Consider the following 20,592-nt stretch of genomic DNA (forward strand, 5'->3'; position numbering starts at 1 on the left):
TAGTCGTTGAGATGCATGTAAAGAGCATTATTTAGATTTTCTTTCAATACTTTCAATCATTTCAGCATATTTTAATGACTACAGTGTAAAACATCGGATTCCACCTAGACAGAACACATTTCTATATATTATCGTAAGGTCGGCAAAATTAATACCTGAACTACCTCTACATATTTTCTACTTGGATTCCTCCTTTGTTGATACAATTGAGGAAACGCTGAATTAGCAATTCCTCTTTTTTCAATCTGTATAATACTGTATTTCCAAGTTGGAATACAGTCACGGACATGTTCATATTTTAACCAAACTTCTGTTTGGTAGTATTTTGGTGTGAACACTAACGTGTGTGTGTGTGTGTTTGTGCGTTTGTGCGTTCGTGCGTGTTGTCGTTTAGGGCCTACAAACATTAAATATAGACATTTTTTCATTCATTGCCTTGCATTATCTCAAACAGTATATGACCTCTGAAAGTACCTCTAATAAAACATGTCTGTTTGAAATGATTTCCTCTTGTAAGTTTACATTTCAAATTGTGATAACTTGTGTGCAAGTGTGATGTAATGTGTACATGAAGCGTCTTATGAACACATATTCTATTCACATTGAATTGATAGTATGGCACTATTCGTATCTGTTTTGTCAGTCTCTGAATGTGTAATACATGATGATGACAGTACGAACTTACCTTACACAATTATAACGAAACTAATCGTACACAACTATGTTCAATATTTGACTAATCTCAACTTGTACCTGCCATTTTGAAATGGTCACCTATTCTCAGTTTCTAAAATATGGACACGGACACTTACCGACTTTCCTTTTACATCTCCTGCCACCGAATCCACGTCGACACAAACATCTCCATTTAGAGCGTCCAATCTGCTTGCAAGTGCCTCCATTACGGCAACGTTTTCTATGACACCGACCTTGGCGAAAACAAGAGCAAAAGGTGCTTCTCATTAATATTACTGATTGTGTTAATTCAACTTACAACAGACTGCAGGTCCATAATATCAGTCACGGGCATGTTCATGCTCACTGATAAGGTAATACCTCGGCTTGGGCACTGACGTATTTTTCTAGTCGTTGAGATGCATGTAAAGAGCATTATTTAGATTGTCCGTCAATACTTTCAATCATTTCAGCATATTTTAATGACTACAGTGTAAAATATCGGATTCCACCTAGACAGAACACATTTCTATATATTATCGTAAGGTCGGCAAAATTAATACCTGAACTACCTCTACATATTTTCTACTTGGATTCCTCCTTTGTTGATACAATTGAGGAAACGCTGAATTAGCAATTCCTCTTTTTTCAATCTGTATAATACTGTATTTCCAAGTTGGAATACAGTCACGGACATGTTCATATTTTAACCAAACTTCTGTTTGGTAGTATTTTGGTGTGAACACTAACGTGTGTGTGTGTGTTTGTGCGTTTGTGCGTTCGTGCGTGTTGTCGTTTAGGGCCTACAAACATTAAATATATACATTTTTTCATTCATTGCCTTCCATTATCTCAAACAGTATATGACCTCTGAAAGTACCTCTAATAAAACATGTCTGTTTGAAATGATTTCCTCTTGTAAGTTTACATTTCAAATTGTGATAACTTGTGTGAAGTGTGATGTAATGTGTACATGAAGCGTCTTATGAACACATATTCTATTCACATTGAATTGATAGTATGGCACTATTCGTATCTGTTTTGTCAGTCTCTGAATGTGTAATACATGATGATGACAGTACGAACTTACCTTACACAATTATAACGAAACTAATCGTACACAACTATGTTCAATATTTGACTAATCTCAACTTGTACCTGCCATTTTGAAATGGTCACCTATTCTCTGTTTCTAAAATATGGACACGGACACTTACCGACTTTCCTTTTACATGTCCTGCCACCGAATCCACGTCGACACAAACATCTCCATTTAGAGCGTCCAATCTGCTTGCAAGTGCCTCCATTACGGCAACGTTTTCTATGACACCGACCTTGGCGAAAACAAGAGCAAAAGGTGCTTCTCATTAATATTACTGATTGTGTTAATTCAACTTACAACATACTGCAGGTCCATAATATCAGTCACGGGCATGTTCATCCTCACTGATAAAGTAATACCTCGGCTTGGGCACTGACATATTTTTTTAGTCGTTGAGATGCATGTAAAGAGCATTATTTAGATTTTCTTTCAATACTTTCAATCATTTCAGCATATTTTAATGACTACAGTGTAAAACATCGGATTCCACCTAGACAGAACACATTTCTATATATTATCGTAAGGTCGGCAAAATTAATACCTGAACTACCTCTACATATTTTCTACTTGGATTCCTCCTTTGTTGATACAATTGAGGAAACGCTGAATTAGCAATTCCTCTTTTTTCAATCTGTATAATACTGTATTTCCAAGTTGGAATACAGTCACGGACATGTTCATATTTTAACCAAACTTCTGTTTGGTAGTATTTTGGTGTGAACACTAACGTGTGTGTGTGTGTTTGTGCGTTTGTGCGTTCGTGCGTGTTGTCGTTTAGGGCCTACAAACATTAAATATATACATTTTTTCATTCATTGCCTTGCATTATCTCAAACAGTATATGACCTCTGAAAGTACCTCTAATAAAACATGTCTGTTTGAAATGATTTCCTCTTGTAAGTTTACATTTCAAATTGTGATAACTTGTGTGCAAGTGTAATTTAATGTGTACATGAAGCGTCTTATGAACACATATTCTATTCACATTGAATTGATAGTATGGCACTATTCGTATCTGTTTTGTCAGTCTCTGAATGTGTAATACATGATGATGACAGTACGAACTTACCTTACACAATCATAACGAAACTAATCGTACACAACTATGTTCAATATTTGACTAATCTCAACTTGTACCTGCCATTTTGAAATGGTCACCTATTCTCAGTTTCTAAAATATGGACACGGACACTTACCGACTTTCCTTTTACATGTCCTGCCACCGAATCCACGTCGACACAAACATCTCCATTTCGAGCGTCCAATCTGCTTGCAAGTGCCTCCATTACGGCAACGTTTTCTATGACACCGACCTTGGCGAAAACAAGAGCAAAAGGTGCTTCTCATTAATATTACTGATTGTGTTAATTCAACTTACAACATACTGCAGGTCCATAATATCAGTCACGGGCATGTTCATGCTCACTGATAAAGTAATACCTCGGCTTGGGCACTGACGTATTTTTCTAGTCGTTGAGATGCATGTAAAGAGCATTATTTAGATTGTCCGTCAATACTTTCAATCATTTCAGCATATTTTAATGACTACAGTGTAAAACATCGGATTCCACCTAGACAGAACACATTTCTATATATTATCGTAAGGTCGGCAAAATTAATACCTGAACTACCTCTACATATTTTCTACTTGGATTCCTCCTTTGTTGATACAATTGTGGAAACGCTGAATTAGCAATTCCTCTTTTTTCAATCTATATAATACTGTATTTCCAAGTTGGAATACAGTCACGGACATGTTCATATTTTAACCAAACTTCTGTTTGGTAGTATTTTGGTGTGAACACTAACGTGTGTGTGTGTGTTTGTGCGTTCGTGCGTGTTGTCGTTTAGGGCCTACAAACATTAAATATATACATTTTTTCATTCATTGCCTTGCATTATCTCAAACAGTATATGACCTCTGAAAGTACCTCTAATAAAACATGTCTGTTTGAAATGATTTCCTCTTGTAAGTTTACATTTCAAATTGTGATAACTTGTGTGCAAGTGTGATGTAATGTGTACATGAAACGTCTTATGAACACATATTCTATTCACATTGAATTGATAGTATGGCACTATTCGTATCTGTTTTGTCAGTCTCTGAATGTGTAATACATGATGATGACAGTACGAACTTACCTTACACAATTATAACGAAACTAATCGTACACAACTATGTTCAATATTTTACTAATCTCAACTTGTACCTGCCATTTTGAAATGGTCACCTATTCTCTGTTTCTAAAATATGGACACGGACACTTACCGACTTTCCTTTTACATCTCCTGCCACCGAATCCACGTCGACACAAACATCTCCATTTCGAGCGTCCAATCTGCTTGCAAGTGCCTCCATTACGGCAACGTTTTCTATGACACCGACCTTGGCGAAAACAAGAGCAAAAGGTGCTTCTCATTAATATTACTGATTGTGTTAATTCAACTTACAACATACTGCAGGTCCATAATATCAGTCACGGGCATGTTCATGCTCACTGATAAAGTAATACCTCGGCTTGGGCACTGACGTATTTTTCTAGTCGTTGAGATGCATGTAAAGAGCATTATTTAGATTTTCTTTAAATACTTTCAATCATTTCAGCATATTTTAATGACTACAGTGTAAAACATCGGATTCCACCTAGACAGAACACATTTCTATATATTATCGTAAGGTCGGCAAAATTAATACCTGAACTACCTCTACATATTTTCTACTTGGATTCCTCCTTTGTTGATACAATTGAGGAAACGCTGAATTAGCAATTCCTCTTTTTTCAATCTGTATAATACTGTATTTCCAAGTTGGAATACAGTCACGGACATGTTCATATTTTAACCAAACTTCTGTTTGGTAGTATTTTGGTGTGAACACTAACGTGTGTGTGTGTGTTTGTGCGTTTGTGCGTTCGTGCGTGTTGTCGTTTAGGGCCTACAAACATTAAATATAGACATTTTTTCATTCATTGCCTTGCATTATCTCAAACAGTATATGACCTCTGAAAGTACCTCTAATAAAACATGTCTGTTTGAAATGATTTCCTCTTGTAAGTTTACATTTCAAATTGTGATAACTTGTGTGCAAGTGTGATGTAATGTGTACATGAAGCGTCTTATGAACACATATTCTATTCACATTGAATTGATAGTATGGCACTATTCGTATCTGTTTTGTCAGTCTCTGAATGTGTAATACATGATGATGACAGTACGAACTTACCTTACACAATTATAACGAAACTAATCGTACACAACTATGTTCAATATTTGACTAATCTCAACTTGTACCTGCCATTTTGAAATGGTCACCTATTCTCAGTTTCTAAAATATGGACACGGACACTTACCGACTTTCCTTTTACATCTCCTGCCACCGAATCCACGTCGACACAAACATCTCCATTTAGAGCGTCCAATCTGCTTGCAAGTGCCTCCATTACGGCAACGTTTTCTATGACACCGACCTTGGCGAAAACAAGAGCAAAAGGTGCTTCTCATTAATATTACTGATTGTGTTAATTCAACTTACAGCATACTGCAGGTCCATAATATCAGTCACGGGCATGTTCATGCTCACTGATAAAGTAATACCTCGGCTTGGGCACTGACATATTTTTCTAGTCGTTGAGATGCATGTAAAGAGCATTATTTAGATTTTCCTTCAATACTTTCAATCATTTCAGCATATTTTAATGACTACAGTGTAAAACATCGGATTCCAGCTAGACAGAACACATTTCTATATATTACCGTAAGGTCGGCAAAATTAATACCTGAACTACCTCTACATATTTTCTACTTGGATTCCTCCTTTGTTGATACAATTGAGGAAACGCTGAATTAGCAATTCCTCTTTTTTCAATCTGTATAATACTGTATTTCCAAGTTGGAATACAGTCACGGACATGTTCATATTTTAACCAAACTTCTGTTTGGTAGTATTTTGGTGTGAACACTGACGTGTGTGTGTGTGTGTGTGTGTGTGTGTGTGTGTGTGTGTGTGTTTGTGTGTGTGTGTTCTTTCGTGCGTTTTATCGTTGAGGGCCTACAAACATTAAAAATATACATTTTTTCATTAATTGCGTTGCATTATCTCTAACAGTATATGACCTTTGAAAGTACCTCTAATAAAACATGTCGGTGTGAAATGATTTCCTTTTGTAAGTTTACATTTCAAATTGGGACTTGGGATAACTTGAGTTTAAGTGTGATGTAATGCATACATAAAGCTTCTTATAAACACATTCTTTCATTCACGCTGAATTTGATGGCACTATTCGTATCTGTTTTGTCATTCGTTGTATGTGTAATAAATGATGATGAAAGTACAAACTTACCTTACACAATCATAACGGAACTAAGTGTATAGAACAATGTTGAGTATATGGCGAATCTTACCTTGAACATGCCATTTTGAAGTTGTCACCTATTCTCAGTTTATAAAACATGAACACGGACACTTACCTACTTTCCTTTGACATGTCCTGCCACCGAATCCACGTCGACACAAACATGTCCATTTCGAGCGTCCAATCTGCTTGCAAGTGCCTCCATTATGGCAACATCCTTTTCGACACCGACCTTGGCGAAAACAAGAGTAAAAGGTGCTTCTCATTAATATCACTGATTGTGTTATTTCAACTTACAACAGACTGCAGGTCCATAACATCAGTCACGGGCATGTTCATGCTCACTGATAAAGTAATACCTGGGCTTAGGCACTGCATATTTGTCTAGTCGTTAAGATGAATGTAAAGAGCATTATTTAGAATTTCCTTCAATAATCCTTGCAGCATATTTAAATGACTACAGTGTAAAACAGTGGATTACACGGACATGTTCATATTTTAACCAGATTTCTGTTTGGTAGTATTTTGGTGTGAACATTGACGTGTGTGTGTGTGTGTGTGTGTGTGTGTGTGCGTTCGTGCGATCGTGCGTGTTGTCGTTGTGGGCCTACAAACATTAAATATATACATTTTTTCATTTATTGCGTTGTATTATCTCAAACAGTATATCACCTTTGAAATTACATCTAATAAAACATGTCTGTTTGAAATGATTTCCTTTTGTAAGTTTACATTTAAAGTTGGGATAACGTGTGTGCAAGTGTGGTGTAATGTATACATGTAGCGTCTTATAAACACATATTTTATTCACACTGGATTGATAGTATGGCGAGACAAGTATGACACTATTCGTATCTGTTTTGTCAGTCTCTGAATGTGTAATACATGATGATGACAGTACGAACTTACCTTACACAATCATAACGAAACTAATCGTACACAACTATGTTCAATATTTTACTAATCTCAACTTGTACATGCCATTTTGAAATGATCACCTATTCTCAGTTTTTAAAATATGGACACGGACACTTACCTACTCTCCTTTTACATGTCCTGCCACCGAATCCACGTCGACACAAACATCTCCATTTCGAGCGTCCAATCTGCTTGCAAGTGCCTCCATTACGGCAACGTTTTCTATGACACCGACCTTGACGAAAACAAGAGCAAAAGGTGCTTCTCATTAATATTACTGATTGTGTTATTTCAACTTACAACAGACTGCAGGTCCATAATATCAGTCACGGGCATGTTCATGCTCACTTATAAAGTAATACCTTGGCTTGGGCACTGACGTATTGTCTAGTGGTTGAGATGCATGTAAAGAGCATTATTTAGACTTTACTTCAATATTGTCAATCATTTCGGCATATTTTAATGACTACAGTGTAAAACAGTGGATTACACCTGCACAGAACACTTCTCCATTTATTACCGTTAGGTCGGCATTATTAATACCTGGACTACCACGACGTATTTTCTGCGTGGATTCCTCCTTTGTTGATAAAATGGAAGAAACGCTGCATATAGCAATTCCTGATTTCTCAATCTGTAAAATACTGTATTTCTAAATTGGAATACAATCACGGACATGTTCATATTTTAACCAAACTTCTGTTTTGTAGTTTTTTGGTGTGAACACTGACTTGTGGGTGAGTGCGTTCGTGCGTGTTGTCGTTATGGGCCTACAGACATTAAATATTTATACATTGTTTTCATAAATTGCATTGTATTATCTCAAACAGTATATGACCTTTCAAATTACCTCTAATAAAACATGTCTGTTTGAAATGCTTCCTTTTGTAAGTTGACCGCCTCCGTGGTCTAGTGGTAGAGCGTCCGCCCGGAGAGCGGAAGGTCTGGGTTCGATCCCCGACCGCGTCATACAAAAAGACTTTAAAAGATGGTACTCGTTGTTACCCTGTCTGGCGCTCGGCATTAACTGGCTAAAACAAGGACTGGTCGGCTCGGAGTAAGTATACTGTGTCTGAGTGGGGTATTCATGTTAAACTGCGGCATGGTATCTAGGTGAGTTAGCACTATAAATCGGCATCAGTCCGGACTAGTACAAGCAGCCACACAAACACGTGCATGCACGTCGCTATATAAGTGCAATAATCTCGGACGCGACGTTAAACCCCATTTCACCTCACCTCCTTTTGTAAGTTTACATTTCAAATTGGGATAACTTGTGTGCACAAGTGTGATGTAATGTATACATGAAGCGTCTTTTAAACACATATTTTCATTCAAGCTGAATTTTATGGCACTATTCGTATCTGTTTTGTCATTCGTTGTATGTGTAATACATGGTGATGAAAGTACGAACTTACCTTACACAATTATAACGGAACTTATTGTATTGAACAATGTCGAATTAATGGCTAATCACAGCTTGAACATGCCATTTTGAAATGGTCACCTATTCTCAGTTTATAAAACATGAACACACACACTTACCTACTTTCCTTTTACATCTCCTGCCTCTGAATCCACGTCGACACAAACATCTCCATTTAGAGCGTCCAATCTGCTTGCAAGTGCCTCCATTACGGCAACGTTTTCTATGACACCGACCTTGACGAAAACAGGAGCAAAAGGTGCTTGTCATTAATATTACTGATTGTGTTAATTCAACTTACAACATACTGCAGGTCCATAATATCAGTCACGGGCATGTTCATGCTCACTGATAAAGTAATACCTTGGCTTGGACACTGACATATTTTTCTAGTCGTTGAGATGCATGTAAAGAGCATTATTTAGATATTCCTTCAATAATTTCAATCATTTCAGCATATTTTAATGACTACAGTGTAAAACATCGGATTCCACCTAGACAGAACACATTTCTATATATTACCGTAAGGTCGGCAAAATTAATACTTGTACTGGCACAACGTATTTCTACAACGTATTTCCCGTGTGTGTTTGTGTGTCTCTTTCTGTCTGTGTGTGTGTGTGTCTGTGTGTGTGTGTCTGTGTGTGTGTGTCTGTGTGTGTGTCTGTGTGTGTGTGTGTGTGTGTGTGTGTGTGTGTGTGTGTGTGTGTGTGTGTGTGTGTGTGTCTGTCTGTGTGTGTCTGTCTGTGTGTGTGTGTCTGTCTGTGTGTGTGTATTGCACTGCATTGCACCTCCAATCACAACTAAATTAATAACCCGACCGTTGATTAAATAATTACCCAGGGGAAGAAAAAAGCCAAATGAGAACCACTGATTGCTATATACACCAGACACCTTTGTCCGAACACACAAGCATGTAAGATAACTTAAATTTCGATGAAATTGCTGTCAGGCCTCCATATTGCCTTGAAACAAGAATGGAGAGAGGTGTGAGGTCCAAGACGTATTCAAAGAAGTATCACAAGTCATTCATTCATATGTAATTATGGCACACAATAATTGCCCCACACTAAAGCACATGTGGTGTCTCCTAAGGCAAGTGACTTTGTTTGTTCACCCAGCAGTGAATGGGTACCCGGTAGATTGAGATGCACTGGTTGGGTTGTCGTGCCTACTTGGGTAACTACGGTAAGAATTATGACCATCGTTAATATTAATTTGATAGAATGAAAAAAACATACGTAGGGCATATACGGTAAACTGCGCAGAGTGTTCAGATGAGAAATATGCCATTTATTTCAGTAAAGACCGTAAACACTCATATGTGTAGTTTTAGTAATATTTTTCATGACTTAATAATTTCGTCAAATACGATACGTAAAATGGCCGGTTGATTGTTCAGACACGAAGGTATCACGAAGGCGACGTACGAATTTCGGCCCAAACGGTAAATAAAATAGCAGGGTGATTGATACAAATAAAGACATGAATGTACACGGTGGGAGATAGAACTCACTATTAGCGTGAGAATAGTAAGCTTCAGTAGTGATTATTGTGGTGACTACTGTAATGTATATATGTTATATTGACGACGTGCATTTCTTATAACTGAAGAGCTAGACAATAATAGATAATGCAGTTAATACTTATTGTATACTGCAACGATGCGCGTTTCAACGTAGATTGTCGCGAAATATGAAAGAAGACTATGTATGACTTTAAATTAAATCGGTAATGTATTTGGCGTATAGGCTGTTTTGTACCGTATGCATACTTCAACGATACGCGTTTGAACGTACATTGTCGCGAAATATAAAAGAAGACTATATGTGTATTTAAATGACTACGGTAATGTATGTGACGTAGATGCTATTTTGTACTGTATCAAACTGAATAAAGAACGAAACCTATTACAATATCTAAATGTTTTTGTAAGGTGGTAAACATAAAAATACAGAATGCGTTCAACAGAATGGTTATTGCATATACTGTAAGCGAGTAAAGGAGAAACATTTACTGATAGAACATTTGATGAGCTAACTGACGAAAATATGAATGAACGGACCTACCTATATAATAGATATTGGTTGAAGTTGGCATGTTAAACCAAATCAGAGATGATATTAATTACTGTTAACCCGTGGCTAAACACATGTCTGTTGCCAAGGTAATGGGTTTTAACTATTGACCATGTATTCACTACAGGAGAAGGGGATGGAAGGATGGTTATCCCACTATTCCCGAGCCAACTTGATTTTCATTATAGTTTGGAAGATCGTTAAACATGCGCCTGCTTGGTAGAGAATATACATCGACGTTTGACCAGAGAAGAACGGGTGTGTCCACATTGATGCACCATGCTTTATCTTTGGTTACGTAATTTCAGTTTCACGAAAATGTGTTTACTGAGGGAATGCCGCTGTGTTCGACTAGTGTCGCGATAAATGCTCTATACCGTGCCTGTCGACTTGTAAGGATTTCCGTTGTTGAGAATAATTTGTGAAAATTATAAAAGGTATCAAGAAATATATGCACTGTGATAGTTGCAAGAGGAACCGGAATGCTAAAGTGATGTCATGTCTAGAGAAAATCGACCTAGGACATTGAACAAGCCTAAGTTCCCAAATTGATACAAGAACATGTAAGCATCACTACTTTAATTGTTTCATCAAAGAACTTGGTTTAAATGATATATCAAATAATGCCACATATAAGGTTTATATATGTTAACTGAGGACGAAATATGCCCAAACCATAAATCAGTACTGTCAACTTTTGAATTGTCCATTCCTCTTTTGTACTGGATTCCAAAGTTCCATAAAAATCCGTACAAAGAGAGATATATTGCTCGGTCCAGCAAATGTACCACTAAATCCCTGTCTCAAAGACTAACCATAATCCTTTATACAATCAAGGAAGGACTTTCTTTATATTCACAGTGTTTGAGACAAGTGGAATTAATACCATGTGAATTCTCAAAAACACAAAGGTTTCACTTGCCTGTTTTGCAATCTCAGAAAAGAACCAAGTTCCATAATGTCAAAACATTTGATTTTTCAGCTTTGTACACCACTATCCCACATGAGAAACTTAAGGAACAACTTCATTCTTTGATCCAAGGGACTTTTGTTACTAAACGTGGTGTACACAGATACAGTTTCGTATCTATATTCAGAGGTTCAGGACAATTTATGAAACATGAAAGCAAATGCCATCTGAAGTTTACTGAAAAAAATGCTGTACTTCCTCATTGATAACATCTACCTAAAAGTTGAGGGTAAGACATTTAGGCAAGAAGTAGGCATCCCAGTGGACACCAATTCTGCCCCACTTCTTGCGGATATGTTTCTTTATGCATATGAATCGGAATTTCTTTAACTTAAGCTTCTGGTATATCGATGATCTGATATCGTTCAATAACAATCAAACAGTCAATTCCCTTTCACTGATCTACCCACCTGAACTAGAAATAAAGGAGACCAGTGAGACCAGTGCATAAAGATTCAGAGTGATAAAACCCCATTCCACAAGACTGTATGATAAGAGGGATGACTTCAACTTTCCAATGGTATACTCTCCCTTCATGTCGAGCAACAGCCCAGCAGCTCCAGCCTTTGGTGTTTACATTTCGCAACTTTTGAGATACAATCGAGCATGCAGTTTCGGGAACACCTGGTATCATTACTATTTGATAGTGATTCATAAACTCATGCTTATGATATAGTTGGAATTGTATAATCGACTCTGCCTTTAGCAGAGATTTCTTTTGGATATGGAAAGGCTTTGTAGCTTTATTTATCTTTATATAATTATGTAGGCATGTAAGCCTAATGTAGGGACAAATTATTTCTGGAAACCGTTGAAGAAACAAACTAAGAAGCTACAGGCTGTTTAAGAAAGTACAGAATAATACGTGGCATACCCTCTGAACCGTGCTTGCAGGAGTTCTTTAGTTAAATTGTGTGGCCCCTTTTAATGATAGAAACTGGACGCTACACGAATATACCACAAGAAGAGAGATATTGCTTTCATTGTACAGACTGGGTGGAAGACGCGATCCATGTTTCCTTTTATATGACGACGTGAGGGAGGATCTTCTTAATATCTGTAGTCTCTCGCGACTGGTTGTAGACATTGTGTTCATTCTTCATGTGATGTAGTTTAACTGTTTTCTACGAGTGAGACAAAAAAAAACTTGTCTGTCTGTCGTAGACAGGGACAGAGGGCTGATACCACTAATTACACCTTAAAGCAATAGACTGATGGCCAGGGGAATGACGACAGCCACAGATGAAAGGGTTATGCTGTGGGATAATGACGACATAAAGCTGTTACAAAAGTATTTTTTGCATAATATGTTTTGAGCACATGAAGATGTGTTTACTTTATCAGGCAATGTACATTAACACATTAACATTTACTTTGCTTTTGTTGTTGGTATTTCAATATTTTAGTAGATATATATTTATCTACACATCTCCTACTTTATGGGTAAATGTTTGTTACTGTTTAGTGTTTCTCGGGGTATCCTTCTCGATAAAATGAATAATGACCGCAAGAATTGTTCTTTAGCCTTTATATCCATGACCTTAGACCCATTTTTGAACAGTTCGTGTAGATAGTTATCGTAACATGTATATGTATAGTCATATTCAGATGATGTATCTGCATATATGTAATGACAAACTTCTTCTCTTACTTAATCAATTTTCCTCTTGGCTACCCTGGGCACGTGGAACATAAGCTTTAGGTTATATATATTGTAAATATAAAAATGATGTATCAAAGATATTCTTGGTGGTACGGCAATTAGTAGAACCCTGCCCCTGAAATGAATTCTCAATAAGATAACTTACTCATTAAGTAAATGCTAATTATTCCGGGATTCGAACCCACTCTGAGTGAGGGACCTAATCACCAGCTAATAGTCAGCGATCTAACCCACTCAGCCACCGTAGCTTCCACAATAATTTAAGTCCGACCACTGGTAGTCTGGATCATGTACTTACTATACCCTTCTCACAAGTGTAACAAGTCCCAGATGGGATTCAACCCAAACATTTACTGTTAAGAATTGAACCGTTTTAGAATTGACCGCATGTTGGTCGTTATGGTCGTTATGAGGGTAAAACATATTGTTAATTAATGATAATATAAATAAAGCACACTTCGAATGAAACTTATGCTGTTCACGTCGCCACGTTTAACTGATTTATTTTGGTGATAGGCCAGGAGACTGATCGAGTCTGTCAGTTTAAATTTAAGTCAGACTCACAGATATTTGATCTGACATAGAACAGACGCATTTGTGTCATTACGGCGGCTGATCAGACATTGCGTTAGTTGTAGTGTCGATCTAAGTTCTAACAACGGAATGTCGCAGGATAGCGAGTGACCACATATCTACTTAAAAGTTCCGACAGTGGTATTTATATATGAACATTCGATGTTTTTATTCAACCGAATGCTTAAAAATGAATCTCAATTGAAAAGTTCAACTCCTCTTTTGCTTGTTGGTCTCGAATAAAATAAATACCAATTAAACTGAACAATTCATACCTTGGTTTTCTAAACCTCCAAGATTTACATTTAGGTGATATGGTAATCACACGTCCCTACAGATCTACGGACTCGTACTGATCTGTGTACGAAGCTTCACCACTGTCACCAAACTCCAGTCCAGGTTTCGATCAGCAAATAGTGAATGTGGGATTTTGTTGTTACTTGAGAGGAATGAAGTAGCCGCTTGCAATCATTTGTATTTATCTGGCAATTATTAACTACCTCGGGAAGTTATGGTTAATGCTATGGGTACGTACTGAAATATGTGAAATGAATATTAAATGTCTGCTTGTGAATGGATATTTAGAGTTGTTTCGACTTCGTCTCATATAATCTAAAATACAACATATTGTTAATGTTCCCAACTTAATGTTATTGTAAATGCTCAAATATATACACATATTATGATATGTAATTGGTTCTGGACAGCCACTGTGCCCAGAAACACCTTCCAACTTCAACTGGTTTACTCTGGTTATTTTGAGCTAAACTTAGAAGATAAGGTTTGTAATACTCAGTTTTTCTAGTAATCCGTGGACAACCAACCTTCCTGTGATTATCCAGCTATCTGGGAATTTTAGTATTGCTTTGTTCAGTCAAAGTGACTGAATCTTCAGTCGATTCGACACGTTTGATATTCAGACGTACTCGTCCAGTTTATTGTCCAAATGATTTATTTCAGGGATAAACTTTCTATGTTTAATTCCAAGTCGAGGTCCTTCAATCATTGACTCAAGTGTTAATTGATCGCAGTCGACTTAATTGGCAGTTTACGCATCTAGGGTCTGTACCTTATCAAAGTGTTGTTTTAGCTACTTTCATTTTATTACTATAATACAATTGCTTCGTATTCACTCTGATATTATTAATCGGTGATCCTTGTCAGCTCAGATTTGACTTTTCCGATCTTTTATTGTCGCCGACAACAACACTTACTGATGAAATCGAAAGCACATACCTTTTGGTGGAGTTGTGGTATACTTGCAGACTGAAGCGAATACTTTGTCCTTGAGGCCTCCTAACTTTTTAAAGTCCTGTACTGTAAATCGATTCTCTTCAATGGGTCTACTGGCTATCCCTTCTAACTCCGCTGTACGCTTCTTCAGTCCAATACCAATGGCATAGATATGGATGTTTTCCCTCCTAACAGCCTTTGCTTCTGGAATCGTCTTTTGGGAATTCCTGTTGGACAAACCATCTGTGATGACCAAAGCTACATTCATGGCACTTCCACGATCACCTCTCCTTTTGATAAACATTTTTTTTCGCAGTGTTCTAAGACCAGCATATGTGTTGGTAGCTCCCTTTTTGTATCTGATTTTGTCGATTGCCTGGAATAACTCTTTCTTCGTTTTATATTGATTGAGGTGAAACTCAATATGCACACGGTGGTTAAAAGTGACCACACCAACTCGGACTTTACCATCATCTATACTTGCTGTCGAAAGGAAGCTTTTCACGAAGGAAAGCATGATTTTGAAGTTGTGCCGTTTGACACTACCGGAAGAGTCCAGCAGAAAGACCAGATCCAGTTCTTGCCTTGAACAATCTGAAAATAGCAAGTTACATTGGATCACATATCTCTCGTCATCCTAATTATTAACTCATTTTCATGTATATCTGTCCTTTGATATTTCATTTCAAATGTGTGTTTTTATAGCTATCCTTGGTGGAACAGTTGTGGAAAAGAGTATGATAATGTGTCAATGCCAAGCGTCGGTTCCAAACATGCATACCGTGAGTATGCACACTGTCTATCATCACACGAAGGAAGAACAATTACCAAATGTGTTATGAAGTAAAAGAACATTCAAGTGACTATGAATATATGCCACAGAGGTATGTATAAATGGTCATCGTTTATTATATTATTATAACCTTGTGCAATAATTGCAACTGCTGTGCATATATGACACATATTTCAGTACCTTGAAATCTTGTATGACCGGGTTTAGATTTAGTGTATGTTCCACACTGACAGACAAACAGATATTTGTTTCAAGGCCAATTGATTCATTGTACAAAGTACATTTACATTATATTTATCTAAGAGTTACTTAATTGATATTTTGTGTTGTTGTTGAGAACACGTACATTACAAATTTTGCAACATTTATCATTGCATCATTGTTGTATAATTGACAGAGTCTTTCGAAACGAAAATAATGATGATTAACTGTCTTTGAGATATACATTTCCCGCCGACTTGCATACAAAGGACAATTGTATATAACATGAAGTTCATCCTCAATTACATGACAGTGTTTACATACATTGTAATACGGCATCATCCCAACTTTTTGTCCATATCTAAATTTGGTTATTAGCCTTCTATTTTTACAATGCTTAATATTTGACAAATATTTTGCATAAACGATATACCATTTATGCAGTTAGAATAAGAGGGTCTTGGTGCCTAGAGATGCATGATCATCTTGAACCGAACAATCTTGAACTCTTTTGCTGAACATATGTACAAATAATTCTGTATTGCCAACGCTTTGTGCAACCCATACATCCCCAAAACACGGGTATGGATATCTGTTTGCACTCATTTTCCTCATCTTTGGTCAATATATCATGCATTTTACATAATAAATAGTATGATGTGGATACCTGCCACTTTCACCTAAGGCCACTACATGTGCAGTTCTGAAGCCTGTGTGAAGAAAACATTAACAAAATTTGCAGTGGACAAATTCAATCGCATTCCATTTTTGGTATCCCCAAATGATTAATTTCGGAACAACTTTTTTATCAAATATAAAAAAATGATATCGTGACCGGAATATCGTAACGCCTTATTAACAATTTAACTGACCAAAGTGCTTCGCTTGCTTGCTCACATAATGTTTTACAGGCTTAAGTCCAACTTAATTTGGGAGTGAAAATAAATCCCAAATATCATAGGCATTAACTGTTTTCATACTCTCATCGTTATATAATACCATCTCTCCTTTTTTTACGAGGGTCCTCCCATTTTAAACACAATAATTTTACTCTTCTCAGTAGTACCCCATTTATAAGAGTATAAATATAATTCATCAAGACGTGTTTGTAATTTTAATACACTGTCTGCAACACGTATTAAATCGTCGGCAATAAATAGGGCAATTATCCTTAATATTTCCTCTGAGATAAGAACACCACCCTGGAAGTTACTTTCAAAACATATAACTAATTCGTTGATAAACAAAGAAAACAGTACTGGACTAAGTGTACAACCTTGTCTTACCCACCAACAAGAACTATCAAAATACTCAGTAATTTTCTTATCATAATCGTATGTTACAGTTGCTTTTACATCATTATACATACCCTGGATGATATATAATGTTTCATACACTCCTAAATGTTCGGTCATAGGTAGATGGTAGATTGTCATATTGACAAAAAAATAACATTTCTGTCAATGGTTCGGTGTTAACACTGGACTCGTTAATAGCCAGCACGAGAGTGAAGTAATTGGATTCACATTGATGAGCATGGCCGTTACCAAGTGTTCCGTGTAGGCTGCTTGTTGACCAAGATTTTAGACGCACTACACTGAATATCTATCAGGTTTTAATAATTGTATAGAGGGAGTACACTTTACTCAAAAGGGTTGTGAATATGATGTGAAACTTTAATATAACACAAAGGAGGTCCCAAATGTCCAAGTGCATGGGGAGCATGTTGTGAACATTTTTGAAGCTGTACACCTTTTCATAATTAAATGACATCACAGTTGCGTTTAGAACAAATAGATATGTTTCAGGAAATCACAGCATGTATGTTGCCATAAGAGGACAGGCTTTGAGGTTCTATGAAGTTCACAATTGATATACTGTATACGAATATTGTAACAAGTCTGTACATGTTGATTTCATTCTACTCCTTTCCTTGGATTTCTACAAATAACACCAGGATGACGTACTTTTTTAATTTTTGATATCATGAACACAACTGAAACCCCCACACATGAATGATAGTGTGGAATATTGGTTCTTATGAGGGATGTCCTTAAAACATAAAGTTAATAACTTCGACTTCACCATAAGAATTTTGGCAACAGATCAAAACTATCAACATGCAACTAGTTAACCTGGAAACTGAACTTAAGAATTTAAGTATCCTATCAAAAAATGTACAGGAATATATATAGTCCAGTTGAGTAAGGCACATTCGGGGTTTCTTTTTAATGTGTTTTCTATATTATTCATGTGCATGTAGGAGGTTCATTGCCTTATTGTCTTGCTCAACTCATCGTTGACAACGTTTCTACTCTTACCCTCCGTGGCATGCATGAGAGCACACATTGAATCCCTTTAGGAAACAAGGACATGCATGTAAAAGACTAACGTTCGGAAGATAAGGGCTAAATCTAACAGTAGGAGTAATCTCATTCGCCAAAAAATGCGCAGTCATTAGCACTAGGATCACATGTAGTCCATCTTATAGTAATAGAAGACTGTGGCCCTTATCACTATGTTAGTTAATAATTAGTTTTCTTTTACAATTTATGTCGTTATATCAGCTGTGGGCACTTCATCTTCCTTAAAGACATATAGGCAACTATGCTGTCCAAAAATGTTATTCCTCATAATTTAAACATGTTTTGGTCTCTAAATATGTTTGCATCTAAAACTTAATTAGAAATGCTTAGACTTTAAACGTTTAAGATTCTAAACATGTCCATAACTTAAAAACGATGTTTACCAGTTGTATCATGCTCTGCAACCAACAACATCAACTCAAGAGCTTCCAAGTGTCGGTTCACATACAATACGTCTCTACAATCCATGACTCTGTATTTATTAAAGCAAACTAACAATTCATTATTCGGTGAATATAATAATTCATTATTCGGTGAATAATACTTAATAGCTGATCCCTCAACTCTGAACTAAACAATTCTCTTCTGACTAATGCTTGATTTCATTGCCCTCAAATGTCCTGGTCTCTTTCATGAGTTGAATATAACGATTGCTACGACAGTAAATTTGTTGCAAAATGTACATTTGTTCCTCGTATTGAAAAGGAGGGGGTAACTATTAACTATTGTCACCATCATCATCATCATATTGACATGAGACCGCCTCTGTGGTCTAGCGGGAAATTCGTCACGATATGGCTGAAATATTGCCGATGTGACGTTAAACTTAAACTCACTCACTCACTCTAGCGGGAAAGCGACCGTCCGCAGAGCGCAAGGTTCGGGGTTCGATTCCCGACCGCGTCATACCAAAAGACGTTAAAAGATGGTACTTATTGTTACCCTGTCTGGCGCCCGGCATTAGGGGGCTAAAACAAGGACTGGTCGATGTTTGACGAGCTGCGCAATTTCAACAATCTGAACGTCCACACTAGCGTCTACCCCACTCAAACGGAACAGTACATTAATCACTTCATCAAACCTCAGATTAAATAAGCCATAATTGCCAACCTCACCCGACGAGTCATAGCCATCTGCAATCCGGACAGTCTCGGGAAAGAAATTCAGCATATAAAACACACTTTCATCGCCCTCAATGGATATCCCAAACATCTGGTGAAAACAAACATACTGAAACCCAAGAAACACAGCAAAATGATTCCATTTCCAAGTCCAAACCAGCCCCATCACCCATCCTCGTCAGCATCCCATACCAATGCCCTACAAGTCACTAGATCGGCAGACTGCTCATCAAAACAGCCAACATAGACGTTACCTTCACTTCCGACAGGACACTGAAAAACATGTTACACGCCAACAGTATTGGCCCCACACAGTCCAACCCAAACCCCAGAGGATGTGAGATATGAGATATCTTACAACTGTGAACACAAGTACATTGGGGAGACTTCACGCCACATAGCCACCAGCATAAAAGAACACAAGACAAAATCTGACATGAAATCTGCCCTTTCGAAGCTCCTGACCACCAAATGTCCTGACCACAAACAAAGATACTTCATACCAACATCAGTCATTGGCAGAAAGAGGAAATTTCAAGAAAGCATCGAAATCAGTAGAACGAAGCCAGCCATTAACAGAGACCGGGGTATCTACCTGCCAAGTGTGGACTCCACTGTGCTATAACCACATCATCTACCACAAGAGGAGGTGAAATTGGGTTTAACGTCGCGTCCAAGATTATTGCACTTATATAGCGACGTTACCACAAGAGGATATCTTGATTACCTTATTCCTTGTTACCACTACACCTCCAGCGTACTTAATTAATCCTCTGAAGTTAATCTCATTGGCTTTGTCAAAATAATGTTGTCTTAGTACATTAATCCTATCCCATCGGCTGTGTCATTGTGTTGTCATTGTACATTCATCCCACCTTGATATACATATATATTACTCCATGCACTTACTAACTATACTCTGTGCACAGGCCAAGCCCCAGCCTGGGGTTGGTTAAAATAAGAATCGCAGTTAGATTCGCAATCTGTCATAGTTCTCCTAAAGGCAAGAGATGCAAGAGCTACCCGAACGTAGAAACAGAGCAGCCAAAGACAATAATGAAATCATATCAATACAAAAACAAATTCAATGAAAACTAGAACGCACAATAGATATGTGTCCC

The 20,592-nt window shown here is 37.2% G+C and overlaps 1 protein-coding gene across 10 annotated transcripts in view; it reads right to left on the minus strand.

Annotated features, from left to right (window-relative positions):
- Nucleotides 1–20,592, minus strand: part of LOC139477436 (fibropellin-1-like) — a 48,707-nt gene that overhangs the window by 19,481 nt on the left and 8,634 nt on the right. For 8 of the 10 annotated variants that reach the window (XM_071260007.1, XM_071260013.1, XM_071260012.1 and 5 more), the window contains exons 4-12: nucleotides 14,994–15,584; nucleotides 8,593–8,709; nucleotides 7,166–7,282; nucleotides 6,245–6,361; nucleotides 5,128–5,244; nucleotides 4,047–4,163; nucleotides 2,974–3,090; nucleotides 1,893–2,009; nucleotides 813–929 (exon numbers count right to left, since the gene is read on the minus strand). In XM_071260007.1, coding sequence (XP_071116108.1) covers nucleotides 813–929; nucleotides 1,893–2,009; nucleotides 2,974–3,090; nucleotides 4,047–4,163; nucleotides 5,128–5,244; nucleotides 6,245–6,361; nucleotides 7,166–7,282; nucleotides 8,593–8,709; nucleotides 14,994–15,584 — 1,527 coding nt within the window. The remainder of the gene's footprint in view (nucleotides 1–812; nucleotides 930–1,892; nucleotides 2,010–2,973; nucleotides 3,091–4,046; nucleotides 4,164–5,127; nucleotides 5,245–6,244; nucleotides 6,362–7,165; nucleotides 7,283–8,592; nucleotides 8,710–14,993; nucleotides 15,585–20,592) is intronic. The other 2 variants (XM_071260014.1, XM_071260015.1) reach the window with 2 other exon arrangements.

The sequence above is a fragment of the Haliotis cracherodii genome, unplaced genomic scaffold (assembly GCF_022045235.1).
Source record: "Haliotis cracherodii isolate W230 unplaced genomic scaffold, xgHalCrac1.p SCAF_33, whole genome shotgun sequence".
NCBI lineage: Eukaryota > Metazoa > Mollusca > Gastropoda > Lepetellida > Haliotidae > Haliotis > Haliotis cracherodii.